Source organism: Rousettus aegyptiacus, unplaced genomic scaffold (genome assembly GCF_014176215.1).
Source record: "Rousettus aegyptiacus isolate mRouAeg1 unplaced genomic scaffold, mRouAeg1.p scaffold_m13_p_8, whole genome shotgun sequence".
NCBI lineage: Eukaryota > Metazoa > Chordata > Mammalia > Chiroptera > Pteropodidae > Rousettus > Rousettus aegyptiacus.
Genome location: NW_023416311.1, coordinates 88253905 through 88267550, shown reverse-complemented (window position 1 = coordinate 88267550; position 13646 = coordinate 88253905). Strand labels below are relative to the sequence as shown.

At 36.5% G+C, this 13646-nt stretch overlaps 1 protein-coding gene across 1 annotated transcript in view; it reads right to left on the bottom strand.

Moving 5' to 3' along the window:
- Positions 1-13646, bottom strand: part of OXCT1 (3-oxoacid CoA-transferase 1) — a 113189-nt gene that overhangs the window by 75518 nt on the left and 24025 nt on the right. The window contains exon 7 of the mRNA XM_036225589.1: positions 12371-12431. Within this exon, the coding sequence (XP_036081482.1) occupies positions 12371-12431 (61 nt within the window). The remainder of the gene's footprint in view (positions 1-12370; positions 12432-13646) is intronic.

The window sequence follows — 13646 nt, the reverse complement described above, 5'->3', positions numbered from 1 at the left end:
TGTGACCCTGCCAGTAGGCAGGTAGAAAATCACATTCAAAATGTTAATACTGGAAAGGGTAAAGCAAAAGGCACCTTAAAATCTACCCACTATCCTTCAGTTGTGCTTAAGAACATAGGCTTTGGAGGAAGAAATAAATGTGTTTAGATAGTAACTCACCCCCTTATTAGCTTCGTTAATGTACAGCCTTTCCTTATCATCGTTTCCTTCCCCTATGAAATAAAGATAATAAAACCTACCTCACTAGGTTATTATAATTGGTGACTTAAAGTACTTTACATGTAAGGGCATGGAATAAATAGTACTCGTGGTTGCTTTTTATGTGATTTTCATTATCATTATACTGTAACTCATCTGCTATTGCCACTGTTGAAAATATTTCAATTATAAAGTCTACTGCACTCTGTGTAGGGTATACTTTGGTTCTGTCCATTATTCTTGGAGCATTTTACTGCCCCTCATATTTCCTCGGAATTAAATTCATGAATAATATATAATTATAATTTCTTTTGTCTTTATAAAACCTATTCCTCATCAATCTACATATAAAATGCTACTTTGTACATTTAAAAGATAAACCACTCATGTCCAAGAAAATAGATCACCTCTCCAATTCAGCTTCTGAAAAAACAATTTTTTTTTAACCCCCCTCACCCCACTTCCAGCCCTGACCTATGGATGTTGCCGTCTCCCCTTAAGAACTGGAGCTCTGAAGGCAGGGCGTCTCCTTCTACGCACTTGCTGCATGCACCCAGGGCCTGGCACCCTCAGGGGGCCTGGCACACCCTGAGTATGGTCCATGGCTCCACTGGGGCGTGAACCCAGGACCTTCTGGGGTATAAAGAGGAAAAGTAAATAAAAATTTTGGGGGTGCAAACATATTTTCAAAAGCATTGGGAAAACAACCTATAAATAAAACAGGAGCTAAAATACTTCTTTTTACCAATCCTCAAAATAAATAGATTTGTGAATTCCTCAAACTGAGAAAAATTTAAATTATACCAAAACTTTAAAACTTAATAGCCTTAATCCTGTAGCTTTTTACAGTAAACCTGTATTCATCTCAGTTTGGTAATGATGAATTTTTCTTCCTTGAATATTGTCTGTGTCAGCAAAGCTTTTCCAAAATTTAAAATGAAATTCTAAACTGAGAAAAACTTTTTCACAATACAAGGAAAAACTTGTGTCCTCTCCCCCAAATATTTAAGGAAACCAAAATAGCTTCTGTCAATGAATAACCCAGATCCTTTTCACTGAAAATGTACTAGGGTTTTTCACATTTCTGTCTAACTTTCCTCCTGTAAGATCTGGATTTCAAATTCTCTTAAAAGTAATTGAACGTACACTTAAGTTATTCTGTGACAGAAAAACTGGGTATTAAAGTTAAATTTCAGAAGCTGGGGGTGGTTCCATAGAGTAGTGGTTAGCATGTCTGCTTTATACCCAGAAGGTCCTGAGTTCACGCCCCAGTGGAGCCATGGACCATACTCAGGGTGTGCCAGGCCCCCTGAGTGTGCCAGGCCCCGGGTGCGAGCACGTGGAAGGAAATGCCCCGCCTTCAGAGATCCAGTTCTTAAGGGAAGACGGCAACATCCGTAGGTCAGGGGTGGAAGTGGGTTGGGGGTAATTTTAAAAAATTGTTTTTTCAGAAGCTGAATTGGAGAGGTGATCTATTTTCTTGGATATGAGCGGTTTATTCCATTTCTTCATGGAACAAACCACAGAAGAGAAAATTGTTACCTTCTAACAGTTAAGTCATTCTTGGTTTCTAATCTTTCATTGTTTCTCCCAAATTAACCAACTGTTTCAAACTATTTGATCTAAAAACAAACAGAACATAACTTTTCATAAATCTGAATATTCAATAAGGCAAAGCTTTCACAAGGAAGCAGTGAAAACACCTGCAGACTAGTTTATTTATATGTAACAGTGTGCTTCATCCTAAGGAAATATGAAAAATATCTATTTTGGGGCTTTTTAGTCCCTCTAATATTTGCAGGCAGTCATGTGCCCACGGCTGCACATCAATCATCAAGGAATATCCGAGGCCCTCTTTATTCATTTTTTCTCCCTTGTTCGTAAAAGAACAACAAATGTTACTTTCACTCAAAAGAAGTCAAGATGGATATTCAGCAGTAGCAAGTTTCATCAGCGGACAAACTTTAGTTTTCATCCCAAACCAGTGTAAGATGAATAGGTCACCAACTAATACTCCATTTAAAATATGACAGCAGAGGGAGGTCATCAACTTTGGAGTTGACAGCAGTCCCCCTTTATGCTATTTTGCTTTCCACAGTTTCAGTCAGCTGCTGTCAACTACGATCTGAAAATAGTAAATGAAAAATTCCAGAAATAACTCATAAGTTTTAAACCGCATGCCCTTCTGAGCAGCATGATGAAATCTCGCACCATTCTGTTCCGTCCTGCCCAGACGTGATTCCTCCCTTTGTCTAGTATCTTTACACTGTATTGCTACCTGCCTGTTAGTCCCTTAGCATGCTGACATCTTGGTTATCAGATCAGCTCTCACAGTATCGCAGTGCTTGTGTTCAAGTAACCCTTATTTTACTTAGTACCATATTCACAGAACTTTTACTACAGTACAATGTTATAATTGTTTCATTTTATTATTAGTTATTATTGTTAATCTTTTACTATGCCTAATTTATAAATTAAACTCTATTAGAGGTTTGTGTGTGGTATAAGAAAATATATAGCATTCATAGAGTTCAGTACTATCTGTGGTTTTAGGCATCTACTGCAAGTCTTAGAATGTATCCCCCACAGACAAGGGGGCGCTACTCTATGCAACTTAAGCTAATGAACTGATAGATTTATAAGAACCTTCCTTTCTTCAAGATGTCCATAAGCCCCTTCTTAAAAGTCATCATAGTTTTTGCATGATCCACATATTTAGGTTGATTTTTGTGGACTTTAAGATTTGGTAACTTACCGATGATTAAAACTAACAGTATATTTAAAACACAATCTAGGTTAGTTTTTTCATAATGCACTAAGATTTTAGAAATTGGGGATGTTATAGAATGTTCATTCCCTTGGATCTCAAGAACTTTGGAAGACAAGGCAAGAATCAGGAGGATGTGCCTCGCCAGCTGCCATCCGTTGCATAGTTCTATAGCCATAATCACTGGGTCAGTGAGAACAGCAGCAGGCATCTGAGGTTTATTAACCAAAGCAGCAGGAGGGATCAAGTTGAGAAACACAGCACTTCTGAGCTGTAGAAAACACATTCAAATGCCCTATCTCACTGGTGCTCAAAATAGGCCCATGAAATAGATAAACAGGAGATGCTATAAAGATGCCGAGATTCTAAAGTAATTTGTCCAAGGTCACAACACTAGTGAGAAGCAAAAATGTGATTACAAATCTCAGATTCTGTTCATAAAAAAAAAAAGAAGAAGAAGAAGAAAAAAAGACAGAATATAGAGACTCCTCAAGATTTAATCCCAGGCCTTCTTTTCCTAAGTGGGCTTTTCCATTCTATGACTCTAACTTATCATATACATGTGGATTGTTCACAATTATATAACTCCCTTCCAGACCTCTCTTCTGAGCACAGCATACAGATCCACCTGCACCTGCAACATCACCACATGAATGCCTAAAAACCCCAATTAACCCTCCTCCTACAAAAGCTGTTCCTCCCAGGTTTCCTCATCTCAGGAAGTGACAAATCATTGCGCAAGTCAGGCCTTGGAGTCATTTTAATCTCTGCTTTTCCTCCACCCCCACACTCTACAACTAAGGCATCAGCGAGTCTGATAGAGTCCTCTTCCAAAATACAGTATACATCAATTCCATCATCCCTTTCTACCTCCACTCCACTACTCCACAGTCCAAGTCACCATCACTTCTTGCCTGGACCACTGCAACAGTCACCTCATTGGCCACCTTCATGCCTCCATAAAATCTATTCTACACAAATCACCTAAACTAAAATCATAACCCTTTCATTTGCACTTGAAGTCCTAGCTTCTATAAGAGCCCACAGAGCTACCTACCTACCTCAGAAACACATAATGACTCCAATTCTGGGCCATTTCCATAACTTCTGAAAACTCTGCCAGCCAGTTGGAGCTGAAACCACATGCCGGATGCAGATCAGGTTGGGGAAGTTCTCGCCCCATCATTCCAGGGCACTGACATTCACCTGGCTGTGCATTTGTGTACACAAAAGACTGGCCCTCGAGTATGAAATCAAACAGTCAAGAAAAACCAATGTGCTTCTAATAAAATGAGTCCACAATAGGCAATTATATGAAAGCCAGATTTATTGACAAAGGCACTGAGAATTTAAAGAAATTGTACCAACGATGGCTGGATAAACAAATTGCCACATATAACCTTCCTTTCTTTGTGGTTGCCTCCCAAAATAAGCCTACCAAATTGCATAGTCATTTCACTACTTATACATAAATTCGTATCACTTAGTTAAATTTTTTCCTGATTCTCTTCAAACTACTTATCATTATTTTTAGTTCTACTCAAATTCATTGGTCCTTTAAGAAATAATACTGAGTGACATTTAATATATTTGAACTACATAAATGGAAATTAAGCTGTAAATCAAGACTCCGCAAACTTTTTCTGTAATGGGCCAGATAACATTTTAGGTTCTCTGAGTACATACTGTCTTTGTCATATATTCTTTATTTTTTTAACAACCCTTTAAAAATATGAAAACAGTCTTAGCTCTTAAGCAGTACAAAAGCTACAAAAGCAGGCCATGGGCTGTAGTTTATTAATATTTGTTGTAAATAATAATAACTGCGAACTAAAAGTATATATAGAACATATATTGTTATATACATGAAGTCGGCCTTTCATTTAATACAGAGCACACTCATTCAAGAGGCTTCCTTTTCCCGAAGCAGGTACTAAAACTAGGAATGCACTACATGAGAGAAGACTGAAGACGATGCCCTGACTATTTTTCACAAGGCAAAAAAATTCTGCCCGGAATTTTTTTTCTCTCCCTAGATGGTCAAGGAGAAAAGATGTTCACTAAGAACTAAGGAAGCATCACTTATAATGTACATATGTATAATGACTTTTAAAAGCCTGGGTTTATACAATGCAGATTGATAAAACACAAATTTGTGAAGCCTCAAAAATTATAAATAGATACAAAGTCAAAGAGCCGAAAATAGCTAGAATAAAATTCACCAATCCATCAAAACAAAAAAGGGATGTACTATTAAAATGACTTTCTTTTAGGATCTCTGCACTAACAATAAAAAATAGCACCAAAACTTTGTAAAGATAATGGCATACAAATGACTCGCTGTAATTGGTATTTCTACCCCACAATGCAACGAAGTCCATTGTACCTGAGATAATGGAACTCTCTCACATAGTTGCTGCATTGTTACCAAGCAACAAGAAATAAAATGTCAGGATTAGTACTTGATTTAACATATCGTTATCATCGATAAACTATATTTTTATTCTGCTATTCTTCTGGATGTAAATGGTCATTAGACAAATAATTATATTTAGTGATCTACAAGAGTATACAAAAAAAAAGTTAACACTGGACATCCACCAAGGCCATGTTTCTTTATATTTACTACTTCTTTGGTAGAAACAGTAAATATGCCACAATAGTAATTCTATGACTGATGTGATTATTTTGCCAAAATAATAGACTATAATGTGTGTTCATTAAATACATCTTGATTAGCATTCAAATATTTTCAAACCTATGTTGCATTTCATTGAAATTCAAGGAAATGAATAAATTGTCTTTACATACATCAATCCCTTGAAATAAGTAGAATCAATTAGTTCAGTTGTATAAGGATAGTATCTTATCTGTCAAAGCATTCTATATCTGGCTAAATTTGTAACATAAGAATGTACAGACAGCTCTTTCACAGTGGTTTAGTAATTAATTAAAATAATAAAATAATAAAATCCAAAAGGATGAAAAAAATCTTATAACTGGAAAACTATAAGCGAAAGAAATGTAAAGTAAAGATATTATACAATTTAACAGGTCTAAAAAATCAATCAATAAAGATGACATCCAGAGTTTACCACATCCATCCCAAAAGTTAATGCTTGGGAAGATGACTGTAATCTATTAAAATCAAGGATTCCCAAGGCCATGAGAGTTTCATAGGAAGAGGTATTTCTCCTTTTTTATATTGTATCAAACAGCTCTCTTATCACCGCTTCTTTTTCCTTTTCTTTTCTTTTTTAAGAATTTGTATTATTGAATGTTCAACTCAACAGGCCCACTGGACAAAGTAAAGAGGATTGGGATAAACAGCTTCTTGGTTGTAGTCTTCATTTTTCTAACTAACTGAAGCAGGGAGCTTTACTAGATAAATACTTATGTGCAGTGAAGGGCTTTTAACATACTATGCTTCACACAGTGAATGTTAAATTTGACATTTCAGCTAAGTTCTCATAAATATCATGTCTCTACATGTCAATCAGAGATTTGTGTGTGAATAAATTCCATACAGGCATGAGAAGTAGTTGCCTGTGTATGGATGCATGTTTGAAACTGAATCTGTCTAAAGAAGTGTTTCAACGTAGTTAGCAGTATTTGTTTTAAGTGGATAAAATCTTTAATTTTTTTTCCTGTTTATATCTTTTTTTTTTCTTGTACGGTTTCTTGGAAAAATTATGAGTTTCACTGCTTCTGAAACTGTAACACCATAAGGCATTAGCAATCTAAAGATTAAGAATAAAAGAAATTTAAGAGGAAAGAAATTACGTTTATCTTTTAAGCATTTTCATTTTCTCTAAAGCAGGAAGATAACCAACATCTCCAAAACATTGATACATTAATGTTTGTCTGCTTGGTAGAGATTAAACGTTCACAGAATCCACTGCTGCACTTTAATCGTGTGGTTAAAACCCACTGCGTTCCCACTTTTTATTGTAAAGTGAAGCAACAACTCATTTGATCACTTCTAAGATCATTCATGAGCAGTTCAATGCAAAGTTCTCCAAACAGGGCCAGCCAGAGTTACAAAAGCAAGCAGGTGCCAATCCCAAAATCACATTTTCTTTTCACCTCAGTGTTTTAAAGCCAAATTTAGGTCTAATCATCTCTTGGAAACTCCGGCAAAATGAACTAAAACTATAAATTATATTTCACATAGCCTCGGAAGAAGGTATTACCAATACTCTCAAGAAAGGTACTCCTCGGCCCACCACACTGCACTAAACCAAGCAGGGTATGTCGTCCCTGTTCTTCAGACTCACCGGGAATGCTCCCACCTCAGGTCTTTCCACCCCTACTCCTTCCTTCCCCTGCCCAGGTTGTTCCACCAGAAGCTACTGGCTAGCTAGCTTCCTCATTTCCTTGAGGTCTTTACTCAAAAGTTATTTCAGTGAGGCCTTTTACTGACCACTCCATCTAAAATTTCTCTTTATTCTCCTGACATTTCATGTCCCATTTCACGCTTTTCTTCTCCTTAACATTTATCAATATCTAATACACTACCTACTTTACTTATTTATTTTATCGAATGGTTATCCTGACCATCAGAATGTAACCTCTGTGCGGTCACAGATGTTTCTCTGTTTTGTTCACTGTTGTGTCTCCAAAACCTAGAACAGTGCCTGCCTGGCCTACGAGAATTTCTGAGCTACGCTGAACTTTTCTTAAAATGTCACTGAGGTATAACAACTGGTGCCTGTTTAAAAATAATAGAGGAGGAGGAAGAAGGAGATAAGGTTGTAGATGGGGAAGGAGTGACCATGGGTTGGTAAATATTAGAACTGGGTGATGAGCTCATGAGCATTCATTACACTCCTGTTTACTGTTATGTATGTTCATTACCCTTCATGATAAACATTCAAAACAAAACATTTTAATGGTATTTACACTGCAGTCTTCACCGTTTTTCACACACCAATCAGAAACAACACAACGCATTTCTGCTTGGCAGGATAGCAGATGTTCTCCTAATATTTTCCTCTAGTTAATCTCCTAAGGAGAGATGGCATGTGCCAGGCATTAGTACAGAACATAGCAGTCTCTGTCCCCAAAGGCTGGCTCTTCCAACAAAAAAAACCTTCAGATATCACTTGGGAAAATAATTTTCCATATGTCCACCCTTATCTTACGATTTAGAATTGTTTTTAAAGCAAAAGACTAAGGAACACAACACTCCTGATAGTGGTTTTCTCTGCAGGGGAGGCAAGTGGATGAAAATAAGTATGAACAATCCTCTAATTCTTATGTTAGGTGGGTTCACTAGTGTTCAGTTTATTATCATGCTTCATAATCCACACGGGTTACATATACATAGTATTTGTGTGCATCGAATATCATATAAACAATTCTTTCATAAGCGAATATATAAATATAGCCTAATGTAAATAAAATAACTTTACTGAAGTTGTGATCATGAATATACTTATTTTAACTAAAAGCTGACGTTAGCTAAAATAGCTGAAAAGGCCTTGTGTAAACCTTGCTGTCTTCTAACACCAGCCGAGGCACACGCCTGAGGAAACCAGCTGGGTTATTTCGGTCACAGGCAGCCTCAACAGCCTTCGGTGGCTGAGTCAGACGACCTTCTCTGACAGCGCAGGCATGCCAGGCTGCTTGCAAGAGACAAAGTGTCCACAGGCTTCCGAGTGAAGCACTCCCTCTCCTCCCCCTAGATTTTCTATTATAAGTTGCTGTAGAAACAGATATTACTTCTCAAAGAAACCTGGGATGGTAGAATATGCATCCAGGAGACGGGCAGAGGGATGGACTCACAGAAAGTTGAGGCTTAGCAAGCCCCCTTCAGAAGACTGAAAAGCTCCTGCCACTCCTTATTATATACCCAGAATGATCCACCAAGAGTCGCTCCTTGGCTGCTTTGCACTTAAACTTGTGAAGTTTATCAGGAAAGACTTCACCCACTCAAAGTGAGGGAGGTCCAGAAATACTACTGTCTGGGCTAAAAAGAGAAACATCTTCCTGACATGTGGGCCAATACGTGCACCCACTTGTACTTATTTTTCCCAAGTAACCACCCAGTTCCTGAAGAGAGAGAGAAAGATATAGCGAGTATTCACTATGTCACAACTTTTTGGTGACACAGGCAAATGGCTGCAGGTTTTAAGAAATATATATGCAATATTCATATGGGTTTTGTTAAAGGAGAAAACAGACACAATTGATCACCCCTTTGGTTTTACACGATATATTTGTTTAGAACACATCTGAAAGAACACTTTTGCAAAAAAGAGGAAATATTTTTGTTTTACAGGAAATGGAAATAATTTATGTCAAGGGAAAATTTAATATTTTCTTTAATTCAAGATAAACATACTGGTTTAATTCTTGACATTAAAAAAGCAAGAGAAAGCTTGTCTGTTCCTTTTCCACTCTACTCCTAAATCCAAAAACATTTTAAGATATCCAAGAGAATCATCATTAACATTAGGTATTTATAGTTCTAATGTCCCTAAAACTCAAGTTACAGGATGTAAACAGGGAGAAAGGTCGAAAAGACACAGGATTGTGGAGTGGAATGGACCTTCAGGAGACAGGCTGTAACCCAGATTCTGCTACTGAGAAGTCCTCCATGTCCTCATGCATAAGAGAAAGAAGATAAGCTAAAGATGCTAAGAAAAAGTCTTTGAGATATAGGGAGCAGTGACTGTTATAGTTCCCACTGATTAAGATACTGCAGAATAGACATTCAATCACCATGTTTAGGAACATTTGCATAAAACTACAAAGCTCAAAGAGCTGGCTATATGACGGAATGAACAGAGCCCAAGAGAAAGACTGAATGCATCATACGGCTACTGACCACAGGATGATGCTTTTCCCAAAGCCACCTCCAAGGTAGAGGGTAGTGGAAGAAAAAAGACCACAGTTGGCATAACTGCCAAGGAAGGTCAGGGATAGAAGAATGTATTAGCCAAAAAATTCCTTGTCTGCTTAATTCTAATAGTTAGCATTGAAACAAATTTTCAATATCTTTCAAGAGTTTGTAACAGCATCCATTTATGATGATTCGAGAGTATTTCACAAAATAATGGGGAAATGCAGATACCCTTGGATTAGTCTTTCTACAGTTTTATCCTAGCTCCATCTAGCTGCATGATATCAGGTATGTAACTTAACCTCTCTGCACTTTATAGTCCTCATCTGTAAAATGAGGATAATAATGGTTCCTATCTCATAAAACTATTGAAAGAATTAAAATAACAATAATTTACAGCAAATTAAAAATAATGTAAAAGGAATACAGCAAAGACTAATATATAATAAATACTTGATTAATGGTAGTTATTATTACTATTTAGCAGGCGGGAGAATATGCAGGTAATCTGTATTCTCTCAAGATTCCTCTTAAATACTATGCTTCAGAGATCAGCACATAATCATCCATCCCACCAGGACCAATGTAAAATAAAGCTGGACAGGGATAGAAGAAAAGGATTATAGAATCTGAGAGGCCAATAAGGTAATAGAGTACACAGAACATAGCACAGAAGAGGAGCTGGAGGTCCAGGGTTCACTATACTTAGAATAATCCAAAGTAATAAAGTCAAAATGAACTGCATATCAGAAACAACCCTATCTAGTCATTATCCTCAATTCTAACTTATTTTTCTACTTTTGATCACACTGTTCTTAGAATTCAACCTGTGGGCATATAGACCGCTTCTACTGTGAGCATGCAGAGGGGGTAGTCTTACAGTAATCTATTGTCTAAGTAGTTGTTTTGTTTGTAGTCCTAAGCTAGAATGACAAATTAGATTTTAATAAAGATTTATAAACTTTCTGTATCTACATTGATCAACAGAGTAGTCAGTCACTATCTATGGCTACTGAAGAGAAATAAAATTTCTACTTATTTTTCATTAATTTAAATTTTAAGACACATATGGCTAATGGCTACCAGTTGGGACAGTGCAGGTTTAGTCAATTGGGAATGGCTGTCTGCAGCACCGTATTAAAAGGGATCCTAATGGAAGTGAGCCCTGAAGAGGAAAGATCAGGACAAAGAACAAGGCTTTATCATATTTGCAGGCTCAGTTAAAGGATTTTATCTCCCCCTTTAAAAAAGAGAATCTCTCTGATATTTACAGTGATTCTCAGCTATTCGAGGGTCATTTTCTGCTCTTGGAAGAAATAAGATTGGCTGAAAAGAGCCAGATTACAGAAGGAAAAAAAAAAAAAAAGAACTGTACTAAGGAAAATACATAATGCTCCTTGGTACTCAGAGAAGACATATTGACTTCCCCTAGTTTTACTGAAATATGTAAAATCAATAGAGTGTTAAACTATCAATTATCTTAAGCTATGTTATATGCCTTTCTTCAGTAATGTTACATATGTTTGCCATGGACAGGTCATTAAGATGATTCAATAAATTTTTTTAAAAAAATTACACAGAGAGAGAAAACCACATTATCCATTTTAAATGAAGAAAATATACGAAAGCCATTGCAAAAGAAACCACGATGTCTGGGTTGAAAGTACCACATCCCCCAGCACTTTAAAAATAATACACTTCACTTTCAAAGAAAAAAATAGAACTGTAACATTTGATTGTTTTAAAAATACCACTGTGCTGCCTCTGTGAAACACCATCTTGGCCAAGCATATGGAGAAATCAAAGAATGTCACATATAATACTACCTTCGTGAGAAAAACCAGGAACGTACATTCTCATTTCCAGATCCCAAGATGGGTTCCTTTAAATCCCTCCAAGGGAAACCTATCTCAAACTATCATGAAAATTTACTTTAAGGTGATTTTCTAAGCCTCAAGTTGGGAATCATTTGAAGTTTCCTTTCAGGTTCAAGTGTGTATAAAGAAAATGGCAAGATTATAGTTTAAGCACCTTTTTCTGCCCCAAAACGTTAACCATGGGAAAGCTCTAAAATTATTCAGGTCTGACCCAAATTCTGAGATGTCCAAAGGAGAGTCAGTCAGTACTTCATTTAACTGCTCTGAATAGAACTACATCAATTATTTATACTATCCTCCTTCCTTAAAGAATTCACAGTATCTAACACAGTAAGATAACAAACTTCTAATACAACTTACTATTTTCCTGGGATTCTATATACCCAAGATCCCTTTTACTCAAGAACCAAAGGACTTTTATAAGCTGGTCCCATCACAGCTTGATTCCCAAAGGAAGTATTCTATTGAGACCCTAGCAACCATACAGCTAATGTCGCAGCAAAATTTCAACTATTATACATTTAATACATTTAAATCCAATCCTTCCATATCCAAAATGGAAAGGCTGTCATTTTTTATCCTCCAAAAAACAAATAAACTGTCGTTCTTTTTTTTGAACTAAAATACAATATCAAGTTCAAAATTTAACATCAGGAAATCAGAGATAACCTCTTCACTTACCTCTACCACTGTGGTTTCTGCAGCTTTGCACATTGGCAAGTTGAAATTCCGTGCACTTTTCCTACATTAGGGGTTGGGGAAATAAGGAAATGGGCAAAGAAGATCAAATATAAGAAGCGCCTCTTTCAGTTTCAATTATAGATTAAAAGAATTTCTGTGAACTAAGAATCTTTTCAAAAAGGGTATATCATATTTTCCATTACAAAATTTTCTAACTACTTCATAAACGAAAACAATATGATACCCACATCATTCAATTGTGTAGTTTTTTATGGAATTGAGGGAAAGAGGAACTATTTTTCATGTTTGACATATAGATTATATATACACAGAAAAATAAAATGGATATCAATAAACCTGCTTACAGCTAACTTCCCCAAATCTTTTAACCAGGATGCCATTTTGTTTCTGTATTTAAATATTTCACCAAACTCATTCTTACTAAAAAATTGAGAAAAAGTAGCAAGTGCTTCATATGAGAAGGAACAATAATTATATTCTCTATTAAAGAGAAGCTTATTGCTGAAATTAAATGGAACATTCATTGGTAATTTGTGAGTCACCTATAAAGATTATTCTGGAGAACCAATTTCCAACGAAATTTTGGAAGTAAAACACACACATCAGACCCTGAGGTATAAAAATTTCAAAGAGGTGCCAATTTTGTAATCTTAAGTTCCTAACTTAATTTGCTTCCAAGGTGATTCTCAATTTATTTTTGTTTCTGAGAGTGTAAGTTAATAGACAAATTTCTTTGGTAAAAGGAAATAAGTCACAGCTACGTTTTACTAGTGCTTTTAGGCCACCAATATTTATTTCACTGGGATTCCAGGACAGGTGTAAGGACAAGTGTGTCCTCGAGAGCAGAGTCCTGTGTACTTTCGCAAGTTATTCTGTTGGATTCCACCAGACAGCCAGCATCAAAAGTTTCAAGGGCAGATTGGCCAGAGGTGAAGACACACAGGGCTCTCCCACTTTAACAATGGCCTAGACCGACCTCTGTACCAGCTGTCCCACTAAATATGAAGGTTGTCCTAGAAGTCACTATCTTAAGAATCTAGGTCACTCGACCCTTGGTGATGAGTGCTCTCATCTCGCATCAACGTCCAACATTCATTTCAACCATAGTCATAGTCTGTGCTTTGAATGGCCCATGTGCAGTCTTTAGGTACAGAAGCCAGGCAACAGAACACAGGATAAACTCATGGAAATATTTTAAATAGCTTCCATTTGCTACTATACGATTTCATTACTCCGTTTTGAAAGAGCAAATAAA